The sequence below is a fragment of the Carassius carassius genome, chromosome 40, assembly GCF_963082965.1.
Source record: "Carassius carassius chromosome 40, fCarCar2.1, whole genome shotgun sequence".
Taxonomy (NCBI): Eukaryota; Metazoa; Chordata; class Actinopteri; order Cypriniformes; family Cyprinidae; genus Carassius; species Carassius carassius.
In genome coordinates, this window is record NC_081794.1 from 27,995,381 (window position 1) to 28,018,432 (window position 23,052).

Genomic DNA, 23,052 nt, shown 5'->3' on the forward strand with positions numbered 1-23,052 from the left:
TTACTGCCTCTGCAGGCAGAAGAAGAAAACAAATTTCTAATCACTACAGCCAGTACAACAGGCTGTCTTGAAGATACACTACAGGCCCTGATCACACAATAGCAATCAAATACAACAGGCTTTCTTAAAGCAGCACCACTGCTTAAACCACCAACTGGGAAAACAGACCAGCCAAACTCTCTCTGGTGTTTTGTCCGTTCCCTCGGTTTAAATACAAGCTCCTCTCCACAGCTCTGACGAGGAACAGGTGACATCAATTAGGTCTTCTGTGAGAGGACAGGGAGGAACAGAGGAAAACCAGCAAAAACTACAACTCCCAACAGGATGTCAGGCATCAATGAAGCACAGTTACATATGGAGTTAACACACAGTATTACCAGCAACAATGACATACGTCTTAGGATGTAACATAGTGCTGTCAAACGATTAATCGCATCCAAAATAAAAGTTTTTGTTTACATAATATATGTGTGTGCTGTATTTATTATGTATATATAAATACACAAACGGTATATATTTTGGAAATATTTACACGCATATACATTTCTATATATTATATTTTATATTATAAATGTAATACATACAAATATTTTTTTTCTTAAATATGTACACGCATGTGTGTGTATATATGTATTTATATATGCATAATAAATCTACACAGCACAATTATGTAAACAAAAACGTATTTTGGATCAGATTAATCGCGATTAATCTTTTGACAGCACTAATATATATATATATATATATATATATATATATATATATATATATATATATACTTTTTTATTGGTACATATTTGGATTTTCGAAAAAGAAAGAACTAAGAACTTTTATTTTGTACATGCAATCGACTTCACTGCCGTTTTGTGTTGTATAGTTTCCGCTGTCTTCACGTCAAACGCTGTAATATTATTGTGTATTTTGCACTGATCCCGACGGTGCCAGCTGTCATTTCTGTCACATTTCTGCCTCTCAGGATGATCCCAACCGAAGACGCGTCCGCTCGTAAGCGGGAGATCGAGGACAAACTCCAGCAGGTTCGTTAAAAAGAGACATAACAGGAAGAATGAAGAATAACCCGAGAGTCCCGTGATCAGGCGGCGGATGTTATTAATAGTATTTATGTCACTCGCGATCAACTAGAATCAGAATCTGAGTATTGTCATTAAAAATAATGTCACGGAGCATTTTAGAAGCTTAATGATAGACAACAAATAATAAAAAATAACAATGCTGTTGATGGGGTGTGTTCACTTGAGAGGTCATCATGATAATTTACAGAATTCGTATAAAGTTACGTCACCTGTATTTAATCTACAGGAGCAAGAAACTCTGTCTTTTATTCGTGAAAGCCTGGAGAAGAGTGATCAGCTCACTAAAGGAATGGTGAGAGATGAGCAATTCATAATATAGTTGGAAGTGTGTGTGTGCTTTATGAGGTGTGTATAATAACATATCACTACAACATGAACATGGTTAATGAGGTCACTTCCTGTGTCCCTGTAAAACAAAAGGCTTTAAAAACATACAAAACGGTGATTTAAGAAATCTTAATTGCCAGTAGTTTTCTGTGAGGGTTAGGTTTAGGTCAAGGGGGATAGAAAATACACAGTTTGTACAGTATAAAAAACATTATGAAGACCACAAGTGCAAGTGTGTGTGTCTGTGTGTGTGTGATCCTAGTTTTAAGTTCAGACTAAAATAACAGCAGTGTTGTACAATGATATCTGGTGTTCATATGCCATTGTCTGTTGTTACTTTATTATTTTGTAGTTTATTTTCTGAATGAAAGCATGTTTTGTCTCCTGTGAGGTGTCCATCCTGTCCTCGTTCGAGAGCCGTCTGATGCAGCTGGAGAACTCCATCATCCCGGTCCATAAGCAGACGGAGAACCTGCAGCGACTGCAGGAGAACGTGGATAAAACCCTCTCCTGCATGGATCACGTCATCAGTTATTATCACGTGGCCAAAGACACCGACAAGATCATCCGGGAAGGGTGAGAGTGACCTGAGACTGTTCTTCAGTGATCGACCGATATATCGGCTGAGACGTTTCGGTTTTATATTTCAGCTATTTTTAGGACATTTCTAATTAATTCATTATATAATTTTATTTAAAAATTAATCATTTTAATAGTTATAATTATTTAATTATTTTATTTTATTATTTATTAATTATTGAATTATTATACTCACCAAGGCTGCATAATACACTATAATTATAATATAGTATATTGTATATAAAATGGATTTTATAATTTATAATACTAATGTATAACTTAATAGCAGATAGATAGATAGAGAGAGATGTGTGTATATATACGGTATTCAAAAATATATATATATATATATATATATATATATAAAATAGAGTTTAATTTTATATACATAGTTTTTATTTTATTAAATAATAATTGATACATAATATTAAATTAACATTATATAAAAAAATTTAAAATAGTTTAAGTAAATTAAATATAATTATTTTGAAGTCTCTTAGACTCATGAAGACTGCATATAATTGATCAAAAATACAGTGAAAACTAATTTTGTGAAATATTATTAGTTTTAAATAACAGATCAAATATAGACAGATGGATGGATGGATGGACAGATAGATAGGTTATAGGTTTATGTATGTTAAAGGGTAACTCCACCCATTTGCATTAAGAGGTCCATTGTTAGAAAACCAGTCATACTATTGAATGGTTGTGCAACATTCTCTCATTTTCCCCTGAGACGAGAGAAATCCACTATTTACCTTTTTCACTTCCTCCTACAATGACGCAAAAATCGTCATTTGACGTCATTGTAGGAGGAAGTGTAAAAAGGGTGGATTTCTGTAAAGACTACAAGCACAAGTAGTCTGCCCATAGGGGGTTGTGCCTAATGCGCTAACAGACCTATCACAGATCAGTGCCCGTGCGTTTGATTTCACCGGGAGAAACTTGGAGGAAAATACTGATTTTTCAGACGGAAGCATTGGGGAGGATTTTGATTTAGACGAAGTTATGTTAGAAACGGATGTTCGTGGCTACCTTTATGAGCCACAGTACAGCGACGAGCAGCTAAAAAAACATGAAAAGCGTCAAACTAACACAGTAAAACATGGTTGATTTACATCGATAATAGCAAACTTATATATAACTTTTAGCTAAGTGTCTAACGTTACATTATTACGTTACATACTAACTTTACTTACTCATTTCTTGACAAGTGTAACGTTAGTTACTGAGGCAGACACACTAAAACAACAAGCGAGCAAAACATACAAGATATTTAGTTCGTAAACAGAAAAATCATAGGAGATGTGTTTCTTTACAGCAGACGACTATGTCAGTGTGTGTTCTCAGTAGCCACTAGCTGCTAATAGAGTCTAGTCAGAAATAACATTACCTCCAGGCAAATGCGTTTAGTGCTGCTAGTGCTGGTGGTTCCCGACGTTCCTGGCTTTTCGTCGTCGTCGTCTGGCAAGGAAAATACTGAAGGAATTGCGTTTTTCAAAAGCGCGGGTCTCTTCAATCCTAGGGGGTTAGGCGCATAATCTTCGTGCTTGAAATGTAAACTGCACACCGTCTGATGTTTTAGTGCTTCAAGTGTTGTGTCCTCACCGAACTTAGGGTTATTGATAATGTTAGCCCGTAGCCACTTTTTGCACAAGTCCGTATCTTTCGGGAATCTGTGAATACTTTTCCTTGTTCTTGAACAACATCCCGGTACTATGCAAGTGCACACCATTTTGTCACAAAAACATTAATTTGGTCGCAAAATAACTCTTCACAACAAATTGTGCCAAATAATTTACAATCGGTAGCGTAGACAGAGGAGAGCTCAACTAATCCACATTGATGGGCGGAGTAGTGGGAGTGGCCTGCGGAGCTGAGCATTGCAATGCACTATGGGGATTGTTGTCTACAGTCCACAAGCTCTAAAAAGTTATTTTCTGCCTTTTATAGGCCCAGAAGGACCAAAAAAAAAAAAAATGATACTATTCTACTACATATATGACCCACTTTCAATACACATTCATGTCTCCACGGGTGGAATGACCCTTTAATAGATTATAAACTAACAATAGCCATGTTTCCATCCAAAAAAATATTTGCAAGCACATTTTTAATTTAACTTCTACATTTAATTGCATAAATTCCATGAGGCATACAATATTGCAAAAACTAGTTTGGAAACGCTTTATGTCAAGACAATGGGTTTTAAAGGGATAGTTCACCCAATAACTACAGATTTACAGATAAAATATAGACCGACAGACAGACTGACAGATAGATAGAGAGGTATGTGGATAGACTCTGATTGGTCATTCACTGATGTTGCAGGCCTGCAGGTCGTCTGGATGAGTATCTGGCCTGCATCGCAAAGATCCAGAAAGCCGTGGAGTATTTTCAGGACAACAATCCCGACAGTCCCGAGCTCAACACAGTGGTACGTACAGTTTGTCACGCTCTCAAGCTTCTTCAGTCCGTATGTAGCTCCTCAGCGAGGCTGTCCTGTTGCAGAAAGCGCGCTTCGAGAAGGGGAAGGAGCTGCTGGAAGCGGAGTTTCGCAGCCTGCTGACCCGCTACAGCAAGCCAGTGCCGCCCGTCCTCATCCTGGACGCCATCGGAGGAGACGAGGACATGGAGGTGCAGGAGGACGTGACGCTGGAGCACCTGCCCGAAGCCGTCCTGCAGGACATCATCTGCATCTCTGCCTGGCTGCTGGAGTACGGACGCAACCAAGGTGTGCACACACACAAATGTGCCATTATCAGTGCCATTAATGTCAGGTGTCATTAGTGTTGGTTCTCAAAGGATTTTTTCCATTCATTTTTCCCAACGGGTTTTAAAATACTGGACCAAACCAACCAGTTACGAGCAGAAGCACAACGCTACAAACTAAGACTGCAAAACAATGAATCGTGATTAATCACATTCAAAATAAAAGTCTGTGTTAACACACTATATGTGTGTGTACTCTGTATACATTTATTATGTATATATAAATACACACACACACACACTCACACATATGTATATATTAAAACATATATATTTGTATGAATATATATTTATACTTGTATATGTGCATGTATCTGGTGTATTTATATAAACATAATAAATATACACAGTACACACACATATGTAAACATACTTTTATTTTGAATGCGATTAATCATTTTGCAGCCCTGCTACAAACATTTATTTAAAGTATTTGAAGATCACAACTACAATCCCATGAGGCATTGCAAATGACATAATCGAATTTAAAATGAGCGTGAAATATAAAACTATTCATGTTTTTTAAATAAATAAATGCTGCCTTGGTGAGCGGAAAAGAGAGAAATTTAATTTAAATGTAATTATTTAATCAATTTAATTATTTAATTGTTAATTTAAAACACCTAATTAAATAACATAAAATAATTAATTAGTTGAATATATGTTATATGTTATATTATATGAATATATTGAATATATGAGTCAAAGATAAAAGTATTTTGATGTCCGGATGAAATTAAATTTTTTAAAGTTATTTTATATGCATATAAAGCATATTAAATTCAAGTAAACTGTCTATTTTAATGTTTTAAATTAATTTTGTGGGAGAAAAAAGTTTTTCCATCATCATTCAGAAAAACATATATTTGATTAATAAAAATTAATACAATAAAATTTGTGTAAAAAATAAATGACTCTTATTCTGACCTTTACTTAAAATATCTAAAAAAAAAATTTAACTTATAGAAAATTTGAAACTTCTTAAAATAGTCTTTTAATGAAATCTATTAATCTATCAAATCTTGTATCTCTGACATGTTTTCTGTAAATTGAGGTAAAAAAGTTAAGTATAGTCATTAATTCAGAAAAAAAAATTATGTAAAAAAGTTAACTTATAATGTACCAAAAAGTGAAATGTATTATATAAATATATATTATTTGTTGATTGTATCTGTGGATGCAATGTTTATTTAAAATTTATACACACAATTATTGTTGTATGAAAACTGTTCTGCACAGCATCATGGGTAATGCAGTTTTCCACCACGAGTTCTGCTATTAATTCACTTGATTATATAAAAATAACGTGAACAGATGGCTTTACCAAAAGCATCTATCCTTGATAAACAACCTCACAACAGCTCATCGGTTAAAAATCGGTTTCCCTGTGGAGAAAATGAATGGTTTTACTTCCAGAACCTGACTGTTGCTCTCTAAGGGTGTTTGAAATCTCATGTCGTGTGTTTGTTTTCCTGCAGACTTCATGAACGTGTATTTCCAGGTCCGGTCCAGTCAGCTGGATCGCTCCATTAAGGGTCTAAAGGAGCATTTCCGTAAGAACAGCGCCAGCTCTGCCATCCACTCGCCCGCCGTTCAGACCAAACGCAAGGAGACGCCCACCAAGAAGCCTCCCAAAAGACCAGGTCAGTGACCTTTAACCCTTCACCCCACTAGAGCGGGTCTCTTTGGGTTTCTGCTGGTGCTGATGGATCACGATCAGCTGTATCTGACCTCCATGACCTCGTTTCCTGTCGAAGTTCTCCTCTTTTCCCGTTGTGTGTTCATACTAACCGTCTCCTCTCCCCATTTCTCTTCTCTATCTCACTGGTTTCTGATGATGTCAGTCTACATCCCAGGTAAAGTCACAGCTGTGTTTGTGACGCGTCCATCGCTTGCTTCTGTTTGCAGAGCCAGAGCCTCACACACATATATGTAATAGAACATGCTATGATAGGACTATTCACATGCAACCCAAACATGTATCACTTGTAAAATTTGCTGGTGAAACACACAAAAGATTATTCATACAGAACGTGAGACAAATGTGTACTTTTGAGGAAGAAATTGACCAAAAAAAACATACAACTACCACTCAAAGGTCTAGGGTCATTAAGATTTTTATTAATAATAAAAATAAATGATAATAATAATAAAAAAATAATAATAATAATTATGTTTTTAAAAAAATAATGTAAATAATTTTAATTAGTTAATAATTAAATTCATTTGAGTTAAGTATTTTAAATTAACAGTTAAAATTGTTTAACCCTATTGAATAATTACATTTATATTTAAATTGAATTATTATTTTTTTGATCACCAGGGCAGCATTTATTTTATTTAAAAAAACAGCAACATTGTGAAATATATTGTTAAAAACTGTAAAATTGTGAAATATTATTACAATTTTAAATAACTGTGTGAATCTGTGTTAAAGTGTAATTTATTTCTGTGATGCTCCGCTGTATTTTCAGCATCATTCCTCCAGTCTTCAGTGTCACATGATCTTCAGAAATCATGATAATATGATGATTCACTGTCAAGAAACATTTCTGATTATCATCAATGCTGAAAACTTTAGTGCTGCGCTATATTTTTGTGGAAACTGTGATGCATTTAATTTTTCAGGATTCGCAGATGAACAGAAAGTACAGAATTTATTTGAAACAGAAATCCTTTCTAACATTATAAATGTTCACTGTCACTTTTGATCAATTGAATGCATCCTTGCAGAATAAAAGCATTCATTTCTTCAAAAATAAATTACCAACCCCAGACATTTGAATGGTAGTGTTTTATGAACCATTTGTCTTTCTATAATGTGAGAAGGCCTTAATACACACAGATATACACCAAAGCAGATGCATCCATCCAGACACACACACACACAACTTATATCTCAGCCAGACCAATTAATTGTTATTAATCAGGGTAACTATTATATTGAGCTAGTTTCTTAAGACATTCTCCTGTTACTGTATTTTTTTTTATCAGCGTGGAGGGCACATTTTGTTGGCTAACAGCTCTGTATTGTGTACGGAGAGTATAATATTGAAAAAGATAGTTCTTTGTTTTCTACTAACACTATTAACACTGACTGCATGCTCACTCCTCACCACACGGGGCGCTGTGACTGATCTGCCCTCACTAACACACTGACTCTGTCTTGGTCATGTGATGCTTATATTGCCTACAAAACATTTACTGCATATTAACTGCTTAATAAAGGGGTCATGTCACGATAAATTAAAAACAAAGCAACTTTTTTTTTGTTTGATCATTGCACTATTTATTGCTATTTGTACGATTTAGTTAATTGTACTATGAAAAGATTGTAATGTTTGCTACCCAAAAGATGAATTTAAACTACAGTTTTTATTTTTATTTTTATTAATTCACATACATAAGTCTAGAGTAACAACCTGTTCCAGGGCCACAGAGAATTAAAAATACACTAGAAAAACTCAGTGATTACAGAAAATGTCTTAAATGGAAAACTGATCTGATATAAAATGATGATATGATCCCTTTAAGACACGTGCCTTTAGTTTTAGTGGCACAATGACTGTCTGATGTGTTTGTGATGTGAAACATGTTTTAGATGAATAGTGTGGCTAATGCATTGGAACAGCACTTTTCTTAATGACTGTATTAACATCACTGTTTGTGACACAGTGCTGTGGTTTAATAGCTGTGATAGATTAACCGGTTGTATTTTCTCCTCAGTGTGTGTTTGTGTGACGTGTTCTTCAGTCTGTTTAGCTGTAGATATTGTGATGTGATGATGTGATGTTTGTGCACCGCATGTGTGTGTGTGTATGCAAGGTCCAAAATGAACTTTCTGCCACCGATGAGTCAACTGTGAAAATGTACTGGCAATCAAACATTATATATATATATATTCATAGACACCAAACTCTGTACATAAATTGTTCTTATCAAGATGGACAACTTTCTAATTAAATAGCTAAATAGCTACGACCAGCAGGAAGTCGGATATTTTGATTTGAATATGGATTTTGGAAACAATATAGCTGTGAATTAATGCATACTCCTCAGAGGAGAATTATACTATACACACCAAACTCTGTCTACATGATGCCAAAACATTGAGGAACTTAATTATATATATATATATATATATATATATATATATATATATATATATATATATATATATATATATATATATATTACATTATATAAAATTATATAATTGTTGTTTTTTTTTACTGGCCAATTACATTTAATTCATAAATATACTTATATCATAAAGTGTGATATAATTATTTGCCATTCTACATTTATTCTTCCAAAATTAACAAATACTAACTAAATTGAAAGTAGATTATATCCACTAGTAATCTCAGAGTAAAGTCACTTTGATGCATTCAGATTCTTAAAAAAAAAAAAACTGTAAATAACAAATAATTTATTTTACAGAAGAAAGAAAACATTTAATTCATCAAAAAAGCTTACTAATTTCATCCATTTATTTAAAACAAATAGAAATGTTTCAGATACGCTTTGAATGCAAGTAAATTCAAATCTTTGTTTATATTTAATTTAATTTTTAAAAGGAATTTTTAGTTTAAAGATTTTAGGGTTCCAAGATCAATGTTTGATGGTGAATTTTAAAAGATTCAAAATGTTACAAATTGACAAGCAAGTCACAAAAATATTATTTTGGGGTGTTTATGTTATATATAATAAATATATATAAACTGTATATAATTTTTTACTGCATCACAATCTTAATTCACTAAAATCAGTTCTTTCAGTTTGACCTTATAATGTTGGTAATGTTGCGCTTCCTAATATCCTAAGCCAGTTTATTGACTTTTATCAGTGTAACTGATTGGATGATTGTCAGAGGTTCATGTTGGACCGTGTGTGTGTGTGGGTGTGTGTGTGTGTGTGTGTGTGTGTGTGTGTGTGATAGCTGTGGTGTCGGCTGTAGTCTCGGAGGGATCTGGATTTCTCTCAGTTGTTGCTCTGGTGTCGGTGGACAGGGTTTGAGAAGCCCTTCCTCTTCCTCTTCCTCACGGTGTCTTCCTCTGTTTTCCTCCTGCATCCCTGCGTCTCTCCCCTTCTCTCTCTCTCTCTCTCTCTGTTCCTCTCTGTTTCTCTGTTTGGGTGTTGATGGGCGCAGGCACGATCCGTAAGGCTCAGAATCTGCTCAAACAGTACTCTCAGCATGGCCTGGATGGAAAAAAGGGTTCTAACCTCACTCCTCTAGAAGGTAAAGCACGCTGTCTTTCTGGTTTCCTTCCTCTTCTCAAGCTCTGTCTCTGGGTTTTTTTCTCACTTTTGCTGTTTTTGAACTGTTGCGTTTCCGAAAGCAGCAGTCGGACAACACAGAAACCTATGGGTCACAGCAGTTTCATCCTCAGCGAGGGTAAAAAATAAATAATAATTGTGTAATTAATAGTATTAATAGTATTAATAATTGTTATTTAATAATAAAAAACAATGAGGATTTGAAATGTGACATTGTGAAAACACTTAATTTACACACTAATTTACAGTTTAAGTTAGAGGCAATGAACAGCAGCATTTAACTAAATATTTTGCCACATACATTTCCAAAATATTTAGTAGACGATGTAATGTATTATGCAAAAGCTAAGTTTGCTATGCATGACATCATACTATCAGTATAGGTATTGTTAACTAAAAATGTCATAATGTGAAATAAAGCTGAAATATAATGTAAACATTAGTTCTGTCAAGCAAATGATGGCGATTAATTGCATCTAAAATAAAAGTTTTTGTTTACAGAATATATGTGTGTACTGTGTATATTTATTAAGTATATATAAATACATACACATACATGTATATATTTAGCTAATTTTTACATCTATCTACATGTATTTCTATGATTTATATTATATATGAATATTTTTAATACATAAACAAAGTTTTTCTGAAATATATGCTGTCGTATATAAATGTAAACAAAACAATATTTTGGATACGATTAACCGTGATTAATTTAGTTTGACCGCACTAGTAAATATTATTGAAAAACGTAAACATAAAAATCTTACTATGTCAACTCATTGAAATAAAATAAGTGCTAAAATGACTAAAACTAAATTAAAAAACAAATTAAAATGAAAAACAATGCAGTTAAAACAAAAATGTAATATACTGTATAAATATTACTAAAGAATTTAAATGAAGACTGGAACTATACAAATCTAAATAAAAAAGCATATTATAATGGTGTATAATAATAACACTCCATCCAAATTTTAAGTCCGGCTTCATTCTGTTGACGATTTCAAGTAGAAAGTAGATTTGTTTGAGTTGAGCGTGACAGCAGGAAGATCGTGGTCATTGTTTTCTCTCTCAAACTGAGGACAAACTGTGGTGACGTCAGTGTTTCCCATAAGTCCATCGGTGCACTTAGAAGCCCACTAACACCCAGCAGTCGGTCGAGCCGCGTCAGTGTTTGCTTTGTGGGTGGGTGAGCTTGTTCAGCACTCCCTCTGTAGCCCAGGGTGAGTGACCCGGGTCATGTGACTATATCCTAACCAATCAGGTTTCGATCATGACCTGCGAGGGGTTAAGCACCTGTCTGACGACAAGCATGGGGCGGCTGCAGGTGAGTCTGAGCTCAAAGATTATGAAAAAACACATTCATTCTGACTCATTCCTCAGTTTATAGAGAACAAATGATGCAATGTGTTACATTAGCCTCAAGTGAACACACATTTTGTGTAAATCGTATTGTTGTGTGTTAAAGATAAAGTGAATTTTAATGTTAATACTGTTACAGTGGCCCAGCTAAAGATCACCTGAAACATGTGTTTTGAGTTCAAGCTGTTATCAGTATTTCAAAGATGCTTTTGTTTTAATTAAAAAAATCACATTCTAGATTTAATTGTGTTAATTTTAAATTAAACATGATTTTATATATATATATATATATAATATTATTATTATTATGATTTAATATGTTATAGCTTTATTTTAATTTATTATTAAATTAATTAACATTTTAAATTAATATTACTTTTATTATTAACCTTTAACAATCGAGAGGATGTCCTACATTGTATATATATATATATAATTTTAAAATGACTAATTTCTTTTTTTCAAAGAATTATTATTGTCGTTATTGTTATTATGATTAAATCTAATTAGTAATTAATTGTTATATAATTAATTATTTACAAATATTTATCTCTGTTCGAAGAGTCTGTAAAATTGTGATTCTGTCTGTTCATTCGAGTCTTTTGATTAAAATTTTCATATTCAACATCCACTTTGAAAGTCCAGTAACATGGATAATATTTATATGCATAGAGACTCATTATTGCTGGACTTTGGGGTGATTCAATATAAAGGGATATTGTTCTGTTTGTCATTCATTTGTAATTAATTTAATTTTTATTTATTACTAGTTCTACAATACATTTTGAAAAAGTACAAATGAAATTTTGGTAGCACACATATGATTGAGACCTTACATCTTTATAGCTGTTTGCTTTAATCATGTTAAGATATAATATATCACCCTTGGTCCACACTGGTCATATCTGAATGTAGTTTTCTTGAGCTCTGACAGGTGTGTGTGTGTGTGTGTCTCAGGGAAGGATGACGTGTTGGACATCGAGATCGATTCGTACATCCACTGCATCAGTGCGTTTGTGAAGCTGGCTCAGAGCGAATACGCTTTACTGACTGAGATCATCCCAGAACATCACCAGAAGAAGACCTTCGACTCGCTCATCCAGGTGAGAGCCGTGTGTGTGTGTGTGTGTGTGTGTTCAGTGTGTGTGATCACAGTGTTTGTCTCTGCAGGAAGCGCTGGATAATCTGATGCTGGAGGGTGATAACATCGTCTCTGCTGCGCGGCGAGCCATCATGAGACACGATTACTCCGCTGTGCTGACCATCTTCCCCATCCTGCGCCATCTCAAGCAGACCAAGCCAGACTTTGACGCCACGCTACAGGTAGAGACAGAGCCAATGATAAACAGCCATGTGTGCACACTGGAGTGTGGTAGCCGATGATGTCATATCCTGTGTTGTGGTGCAGGGAACGGCTGCCAGCACCAAGAACAAGCTCCCAGCTCTCATTACTTCTATGGAGAGCATCGGAGCCAAAGCGCTGGAGGAGTTTGCTGACAGCATTAAGGTAATCACACACTAATGGACCTCTCATGACATCAGCTACAGAACTGTATTCTTTTATTAGAATTGTTATTATTTAATTGATTGTTTTATTTCATTTTAAATAATTATATTTAATATATGTAATAAAAAATCACAATAAATGTTATTAATTATTTAAAATAATTATTTACTATTTATACTATTTTACTTTATACTAAAATTACTATATATATATATAATTTTATATTAAATTAATAAAAAATGAAAGCAGATTTAATTATTTGTAATATTTAAAAGTTATAGTTAATAAAATTAATTATATGTTATTAATAATAATATATAATTATATACTTAATTATGTATTTATTAAGAAAGTATTTAGATAATTATGAAATAATATAATTTATTAAATATTATTAATAAAATAATAATATACAGTCATTTTTAATCATTTTATTTATTTAGATTAAATTGTAAGCAACATTTTTAGATAATTTATTTTTAAATAATTTGCTTTTTAAAATCATATGTATATATATCCTTTAATTGAATTATTTTTAATAAATGTTAATATTTTATAATATTGTTATTACTTATTTATTTTAATAATAATAACTGAAAATGAAATATGTTTTATATATGCATTTTTGTTATATTTCAAATACAACACATTTATTATATTATAAAATATCAATTGCATTCCTTGTTACGCTTGGTGATATAAATGATTATGTGATGTTCCCTGCTCCAACAGAACGATCCAGATAAAGAGTACAACATGCCGAAAGACGGAACCGTCCATGAGCTCACCAGCAATGTAAGATGGCATCACTGTCGTAGTTTAGTAGTGATGTGTTATAAAAGCAGACTAAGAGGCTCTCTTCCTCAGGCCATCCTGTTCCTGCAGCAGCTGCTGGACTTCCAGGAAACAGCCGGAGCGATGCTGGCCTCTCAGGGTAAAGCAAATGAGAAACAGACACGAACAGACTGATCCAATAGATGTACCACCTCTATAGCATTTATACATCTCTCATTCTGCAGTGAACTGAAGATTTCAGAAGTATTTCAGCGCAGACATAAGCTCTGTTTTTATCAAATTCATGTTCATGACGCACAGATCGCTGTCCTCACCCTCCTGTCTCCTTATTTGTCACCTGTACATATTTCCTTTGTTGTCTGCACTTCCTTTTCCTTTGGTTTTCCTAAAGTCTCTCGAGAATGAGAGCAAATTCACCTGTTTTCTGTTTCTCTGCTGTTGTTGTTTCTTCCTCCTTCCTGCAGAGGGGGCTCTAAATAACAATATACTGCTCAAAGTATCATGTCTGGGATTATTTGTTGATCAGATGTTATTTTTATAGGTTCCATATTTTCCATATTATTATTATTTTTTTTATCTATTTTTTCATTTTTAAGCAATATTATTATTATTTAATATAATTAATAAAAATGTAAATATTATTAAATAATAATAAATTAGAATGTAAACTTATATTTTGCAAATTCATTAATTTATGTAGTTTTGTTATATTTAATATTTAATTTATTATTTTGAATTTTAAAAACATTATTAATGTTATTATTATTATTATTACTTAAAATAATGAAGAATTAATTCAAAATATTATTTATTAAAATATTGTTTGTTCGTTACGTTCTGTATATTTAAAAATGCATATACATTTATTCTAATTCATATTTTATTTATTATTTTATTTTAAAGCATTATTTTTGTTGCTGTTGTTGTTAAAATGGTCAGTGAAAACGATCAGAAAGTAATTTTATATATTCTCTGTTCATTGATATAATTTAATTATAATTAATATTATATAATTTATTTCGTTTTAAGTTTTTATTAATTAAAATGATTACTAATTAATTGTGCTATCATTAATTCAAATATTTAATCAGAAAGTAATGTTATGTATGGTTATTCATTTATAAAGCATTGTTATTATTCTTATTATGTTGTGTATACTCAGCAGTGCATGACACACTGAAGCTCCTCCCACTGTGTTCTCAGCCCCGCCCACTCATCGCTGCTTCTCTGTCATTGGCTGGCTCTTAGTGGTGAAGCTCTTCACTAACAGAACTGTTTTAACTTCTCGCCCTCTGCTTCTCTCTCTTGTTCTCTCTCTCTCTCTCTGTTCTGCTTTGCTTCTGTCCTGTAGTACTCGGGGACACTTACAATATTCCTTTAGACCCCCGAGGTAAGCGCTCGAGCGGACGAGTAGAGCACATGAAACCACAGCCGACTCCGTTTACTGTCTTCATACGTGTCGTGAATGACTCCTCGATGCACATTATACTAAGAATAACGTTTACAAACATGTTTCAATGTTATTATTTGATTCATTTATAACATTGAATTATAGTTCATATTTAATTTGTAATTTTTTTTTGTTTTATGCTTAACTGTATAATAATAATAATTATTATTATTGTTATAGAATATTATTTTAAAAATCCTCACGTAATATCAATGTAAATATATAATGTATTTTGATATTACATAATTTTAAAAAAATAATAATATTCTCATATATATATATATATATATATATATATATATATATCTCAGAGAATATTATTAAAAACATCAAATTAAATAATATTCATTAAAATAAAATTATTTAAATTAGTCAAATTATATATATATATATATATATATATATATATATATATATATAGGATATTATAAAAAAAATTAATGTAACATGTGAATTTTAAAAATTTGACATTTTAAATTATTTTATTAGAATTAATATTATTTAATTTGATGTTTTATGTATTACTACTAAATTATTTTTACAATATTCATTTTTTCCAATGAATAAAACTTAAATAATTGTATCATTTAATATATTGTCTAATATATATAAATATATATAAATTAAATTTAACGTACATTTTTTGAGTGAAACTGGATATACAGTGGAAAAGTGTAGGCTATAATATTATTGGTCAATTTTTTCCTTAACACTATCATTTAGTAATATTGAAGAATATTAAAATGTAGATGTAGTGAAATCAACCGAACATAAACAATGTAAAATGGATAAAAGAGATGCACTCAATCATTCACAGTAAGATTTATTATGAAAGTGAACGAGGTTAGTTTGATTTGGTGTTGACTTCAGCCCTTGAGCCGTCTCTCTGAATCTCTCATGTTCTTGCTTGATGTACAGCTTTAAATACGATGTTTCCAGGACCCTTTTCTTGTGCTGATTCAAATATTCAGTCATGTTATTGGCTGCAGACTGCAGGATATGAAACGATCCTCTCTAAGATCTGTAGAATATTGTAGCTCCGTACAGGAGCCGTGATTTAATCTGGGCTAAAGCAGAATGAAAGCGTCTAGTTTATGAGTTTATTATATTCAGAGGCTGTCAGCACGGCTCCGGCAGAAGGAAGTGAAGTGAAGAATGCATGTATTTGTGTGTTGAAACGTGTCTCTTCTGGTTTCAGAGAGCAGCTCGTCCGCCAGCAGCTACAGTTCAGAGTTCAGCCGGAGACTCCTGAGCACATACATCTGTAAGACACACACACACACACACACACACTAAAGAGTGCCACATAACATGCATGTTATATAAGCTTTTTTCCTTCTCTCCTATTATTTTTTCTGGGTTAAATCAGTGTTATTTTCCGTACCTCTTTAATATTGTGTTTGCAGATAAAGTCCTGGGTAACCTGCAGCTGAATCTGTCAAACAAAGCTAAAGTGTATGAAGATCCGGCCCTGCGCGCCGTCTTCCTTCACAACAACTACAACTACATCCTCAAATCCCTGGAGAAGTGAGTGCATTCACATTCTTTATACCGATTCACTGACCAATCAGAGACCAGAGCACACCTACACACTCAGTGCTGGCCAATCAGAAGACAGCATGGATAAAATTACTCTTTTTCCTTATTGGTTATTTAGATTTTGTTAAAATAAGTCGTAAAGGTTAAATGCTGCCTGTGTGTTGTTGAGGTCGGAGCTGATTCAGCTGGTAGCTGTGACACATAAGAAGGTGGAGAGTTCGTACAGAGAGCTGATCGAGCAGGAGATCCAGAATTACCAGCGCAGGTAAGAGCACATGATCCAAACACAAGAACTGTCCTGTGATCAATCAGTGAATGACCTTCTGACCTCCACTGACCTACAGCTGGCTGAGGGTCACAGAGCATCTGACAGAGAGAAACATCCCGGCATTCCAGCCTGGAACCAAAGTGAGATCGTCACACACACACACACACACAGAGACACACACACACACACACAGACACATGCACAAACATTAACACACGGACACATGCACACACATACACACACATGCACGCACACACATAACTAGACCAGAAACATAATTTTCACAAATGCAGTTTTATTGTAGTGTCATTGATTTGCTTTTTTTCCTGTTTTTTGATGATACAGTTTATTATTTTTGATAATATTTTAAATTAGATTTTATTTTCTATTTTCACTGTAGTGTAGTTTTTGTATTTTATTTTTTTTAATATCTAAATATTTCTTATTCATTTTTATTTTTTCATTTATTTTTTTATTTTTTACATTTTAAATTATTGATTAAGATTTAATTTGTACTTCTTCATTTTAACTTTAAAGCTTTAGTAATTTTGTTGTGTTTTTGTCCGTTTTATTTGTTTTTTGTATCTAAATAGTTTTTGTTAGTTTTTAATGATTTCTTTTCAGTTAAGTAAAATGTTTAATTCATTTTTTCTGTTTTCATTTTATAATTTATATATTTTTTTTACTTTAATTTTAATTAAGACATAAGTTTGAGTAAATCTCTTGGGTGTGTGTTTTGTCATTTTTATTATTTATTTTTATTTTTTTCATTTTGTCTAAATAGTTTTTATAATATAATTTTAGTGTGTGTTTTATTTTATTTCAGTTAACATTTTATTTCAAGAGGCTTTTTTTTTAGTTAAATAATAATCTTGCACATGCAGATGTAAATCCTTGGCCCCAATGCATTACAAGCATCTAGTATTTATGAAGTCAGTGCTTTATAATGTTTTGTTGAAAAGGATCTCAGTTTAATCCTGCTCTCTGAATGTTTTCACATGAGCAGCTCAAAGACAAGGAGCGTCAGATCATCAAGGACAAGTTCAAGGTGAGAAGAGCCTCTCCTGCTCTAGTCTTGCTCAGCAGTCTTTCCTCTAAATGAGACGAGTCCTAAATCCTGATGCACATGATGCTCAGTGTAAGCACATGCATGTGTGTGTGTGTGTTTGCAGGGTTTTAATGACGGTCTGGAGGAGCTGTGTAAGATCCAGCAGGGCTGGGCGGTTCCTGATAAAGAGCAGCGGGACGCCATCCGTCAGGCTGAGAAGAGAGTGGTTTCAGAGGCGTACAGAGCCTTCCTTCAGCGGTGAGGCCTTCACACACACTTACCAGCCAATCAGAACACAGCTGAACACTGAGCTCATGATTACATGCTTTTACAGATGCGCGAACATCTCCTTCACCAAGAACCCAGAGAAGTACCACCGCTACTCTCCGGAGCAGGTGGAGGACATGATTGACAGGCTCTTTGACACCTCCGCTTAGGCCACGCCCACTCCGTCACCATATCTATGGAGTCTCTGCTTCCCCTGGCCACAGACATGCTGCGTTCTGCTTCATAACACACTACACAACTGGAACGGCTTTGTTCAGTTTTTTGCTTGCTTTTTGTATAAATGTCTTTATGTATATGTTTTGTGGAGGTTAACTGTAGTAAATAAAGATAATTCACTCCTGGAACCTCTGCTGCAGATTTCTTCAGTTTCATCAATTATATTTTGAACACAAAAACAAACACACACTACATACACAGGTGTAATGTGCAGTAAAAACATCATAAACTGCACAATGATAATGAATAATAATGCATTTATAACGATTCAGTTATTCGTTTTAATTCATGTTTATTTGTAATAATTAGAAATATTTTAATTCTTATTTAATTTTAGATCATATATTTTATGTGTTTGTTTTTATGATTTCTGTAATTACGTTTGAATTCTTTACATTTTTTGTTCTATTTTAGTTTAATAAAATATTTTGTTTTATTGTATATAAATTTATAAAGAGAAAGAGATCATTATTTTCATTCTTTTTTTTTTTTTACCTTTATTTATATAGAGCTTTAAGCAACAAAAGATTGTGTCAAAAGCAACTGAACAACATTCATTAGGAAAACAGTGTGTCAATAATGCAAAATGAGGATTCCTATACATCGATTATTGTATAAAATGTATATTACACATTTTATTTTTTGTTTTAAAGTATTTAATCATATTTTGTAATTTAGATAGATTCCATTAAAATAAATTACCATATATTATAATAACTTTAATTGAATATATATTTTTTAATATATATTTTTTATTTTAAAAAATACAGAGTCTAATATATGTTGTCTTTGCATCGGTTATGGTCACCATTTATGACATCGGAGCTTCTTTTGGTGTAGAAATAACTTTTCTCTTTGTGTTTTGGTTTTAGAAATTGGTTTTCCTCAAAGTCGTCTGTGAGCGCAAGCTAGATTCAGTGATTAAGTTTTTAATATGGATCTTTTTCTTACAAAAACGCATTGATTCGCTGCAGGGGGCCTTTGTTCACCCTGAGCCGCGTGAGACACTTTTTATATGGAAGGGCACTTTTTATTTCACGTCTTTTGGACTGATGCATGACTGCAACAATAGAGCTTGAAAGATCAAAGACATTTTTTTATATAACTCCGACTGCATTTGTCTGAAAGAAGAAGGTCATATACATCTAGGATGCCTCCAGGGTGAGTTAAACGCAGCGTAATTTTTATTTTTGGGTAAACTAACCCTTTAAAGTAGGCCTGGTTGTTTTTCTGGGAGTGTATCTTTAGCCGCTAGTTTCTTATTCAGCCACTAGATGGCAGACTAAAGACACTGAAGTACATGCACGTGCGATACTGACATCAACACTTTCTGTGAAAAGCTAAACGAAACACTGGTGCATTTATTTTGGTCTTGCCCACATACCAAGCAAAGTGTCTCTATTTATTGTTGTCCATATTCACCTTTTGCATTGCGGTGGGAAACTCTTTTGTTTGGTTTCACTCAACATGACAAACGTTTATGTTCAGAGTTTTAGTGATAAATGTAATTATTATTTGAACCAAATTGTATTTGCACAAGTCAAAATTCTTAAAAAAGAAACCAAGCTTTCTGGAGATTCCTGCTAATATTAAGCACTATGTTCTCTCAATATCTGAGTGTACAAATAAAAAAGCTGTAACATCATATGACCTCTGTAAGCTTTACAAGATATTTATTTATTTGTTTTTTTCCTTCTTTTGCCTTTGTTCTCGTTATACTTTGTTTTTGATAACCCTTTGACCTCCCTTGCTTATTTGTAATTTGTCCATAGACTTTATTGATGTACAGAAGATGTTGTTTTCCTGCTGTATGTCCTATTTTTGAATATAATAATAAAATAAAAAAATTGTGTGCTCAAGGTAACTGTATCTGCTGGATTGTGGTACGTGACATTACTGACAAATGATAAAAATATTAAGTAATACAGAAATAATAGAATGTGTGATCTAAACTCTATAAGTAAAGATCTGTTTCATGGAATAATCCATCATATGACAACCCAAGCTTTTATTGGCAAAGTTACACTTTGGAATGTAACTGCTTGGGTTACTGCAAAAAGAAGTCAACATCATGCCACATCAATGACTTCGGGTCTAATATAAGAAATAACAAATCAAATAAATTTGATTTTTTTTTTTTTAAGCAATAGTTAACCCAATTCCATATGGGAATTATAATATTTATTCTCTTTATAATTAGGGTGCATTAATTACTCTATTTAATGAAAGACCAATTTTCATAAGGGGCTTAAAATGTAAAAAAATAAAAATAATAATCTTATCATATAATCAGTCATATAATCTTAACAAACAATAGTGCGTCATGTAGTAATAAAATATAAGTAAACTGGTTCAAATATATTATGTAATATTGCTGAAACAAGACTGCATTCGTGTGTGTCATTTTATAGATGAGATCAAAGCAGAATCTGCTGTTTGATATTGATATTGAGTTGATCTGCATAAACACACACACACACACACACACACACACACACACACGTGTGTTTACTCTGTGCTCCCTAAACGGACTTCCTTAATTCTTTCCTTTTGGACTCTTCCATATTGGGTCATGCTGCGTGTTGAGGGTCTCTGGGCACATTCTTGGGCTGTTTGAGGCGTCTGCAGGGTGGGAACAGCTGGAGATCCTGTTATTGTTATTTCCGTGATCAGAGGAAGGCTCAAACCTGCTCGGATCTGTAATGTGCAACAAGAACAAGATAAACAACAATTATATAATGACATAACATTCGTTTTCAACCGACTAACTTCATATGCATCATTTGAGTTTTTCAAGAGTTTCAACAAAACACAAGTTTGTGCATCAGTAAATAATAATGTGTAAATTCATGTTAAAACTTTAAAGCAGTAGCTGTCCCAGTACAATGCCATGACTAACAAAAATATAAAGAATAGGCCTATAGCAAAAAGTGTACATAATTTTATAAGTATAGTTATATTTTACATAGTTTTTATCAGATTCATCAGTAAATAGATAGGCCTATGTATTTTCTGTCTTAACTAAAAACCATATATTGTAAAATTAGATGAATTATATTCTATTGTTTCATTATTGTATGCAGAAATATTCATACCCAGCTGGCCGCTTTGGTGGACCATGGCACTCAGAATTCCTCTTCCAGAACAGTAGAATCAAGTTCCCTTTTTAGGCCATGGGAATGTATTACGTCATTTGGGAAGAACTCGCGTCTCTAGCAAACGCTAAAAAAGGTTATGGGCGGAGCCAACCAGGAAGAATGACGTTTGCGCGAACCTATCGCTTTCATGGCCGCGCCGGCTTTTGCTCTCTGATTGGTGGATGGAGAGTTTGCGTAATCGGGGAGGTTTAAGTTGAGTGTAACGTGGGAAGCCGCGAATCGATTCTTTTGAACGGTTCATTTCAACGAGTCAGTTCAAAGAAAGAATTCGTCATACAGTACTCCAAAAGGTTTTAACAGGTTTTAATTAAATAAATGTGTATGTAGATAAACAGAGTTCATTGACATTTTTTTTTACAGTAGAATAGCTGCCATACCGATTAATAGCAATGGATTGAATAGCCTATGTAATGAATCAAATTCTAGACAATTAAATAGGCTAGCCTACAATTTACATTTTGTTATATGTCGAGCCTGAACCACAAAACCAGTCATAAGGGTCATTTTTATTATTATTGAAATGTATACATTATCTGAGACCTGAAAAAAAGCTTTCCATTGATGTAGGCTATGGACTGTTAGGAGATACAACTGTTTGAAAATCAAAATACTGAGAAAATCATCTTTAACGTTGTCCAAATGAAGTTTTTAGCAATGCATATTAGCTACTAATTAAAAAATTAAGTTGTTATACAGTAGGACATTTACAAAATATCTTCATGAGACATGATCTTTACTAGATAGCAAAAAAGAAAATTTTAAGAATTAAGAAAAATTGTAATTTGACCCATACAATGCATTTTTGGCTATTGCTAAAAATATACCCCAGAGACTTAAGACTGGTTTTGTGCTCCAGAGTCACATATATAAATACATAGGCCTGTATATATATATATATATATATATATATATATATAAATAATATACTGTATATGACAACCGATTCTTGTCATAGCACTTGCATATTATGCTCTTTTGTTGGTTTTGATTGCTTCTATTGGCATCAATCATAAGGGCTTTGGATAGAAACGTCTGCTAAATGACTAAAATGTAAAAAAATTTAATCTATTAGAATGTTATGAATAAGTAGGCCTTTAGCCTTATATAGTAAACCTAATACTTTAACTACTGTGCTTTTGGATTATAGTGAATGTTGACAAATTTTGTCTGACTCTAGAATCGAATGAATATGAGATTATTGCGGTTGGATTATTTGCTATTATTTAAAATAACTGGTAATAAAACACACACACACACACACACACACACACAAACACAGTAGTCTAGTTTTACGAATCGAATCGTTTTGCGAACTGGAAAGAACCGACTCCAACGAGCGATTCATTCTCTAGACGAGTCG

The 23,052-nt window shown here is 33.0% G+C and overlaps 1 protein-coding gene across 13 annotated transcripts; it reads left to right on the top strand.

Annotated features, from left to right (window-relative positions):
• The first annotated feature begins 871 nt into the window (after positions 1-871).
• Positions 872-18,665, top strand: exoc7 (exocyst complex component 7). 13 transcript variants are annotated; one of them, XM_059532840.1, is made up of 22 exons: positions 872-1,037; positions 1,321-1,386; positions 1,813-1,997; positions 4,335-4,440; positions 4,515-4,737; positions 6,254-6,418; positions 6,620-6,631; positions 9,928-10,017; positions 11,326-11,388; positions 12,381-12,526; positions 12,594-12,746; positions 12,832-12,930; positions 13,663-13,725; positions 13,798-13,864; positions 15,077-15,115; positions 16,374-16,439; positions 16,582-16,702; positions 16,884-16,979; positions 17,059-17,122; positions 17,989-18,030; positions 18,155-18,288; positions 18,365-18,665. In XM_059532840.1, exons 1-22 carry the CDS (start codon positions 978-980, stop codon positions 18,465-18,467), a joined length of 2,163 nt encoding a protein of 720 aa, XP_059388823.1. In that variant the 5' UTR covers positions 872-977; the 3' UTR covers positions 18,468-18,665. The 13 variants fall into 13 exon arrangements, with proteins under 13 accessions (XP_059388823.1, XP_059388824.1, XP_059388825.1 ...); XM_059532841.1 differs by lacking the exon at positions 6,620-6,631; XM_059532842.1 differs by lacking the exon at positions 15,077-15,115 and having other exon boundaries at positions 873-1,037.
• Positions 18,666-23,052: the final 4,387 nt, after the last annotated feature.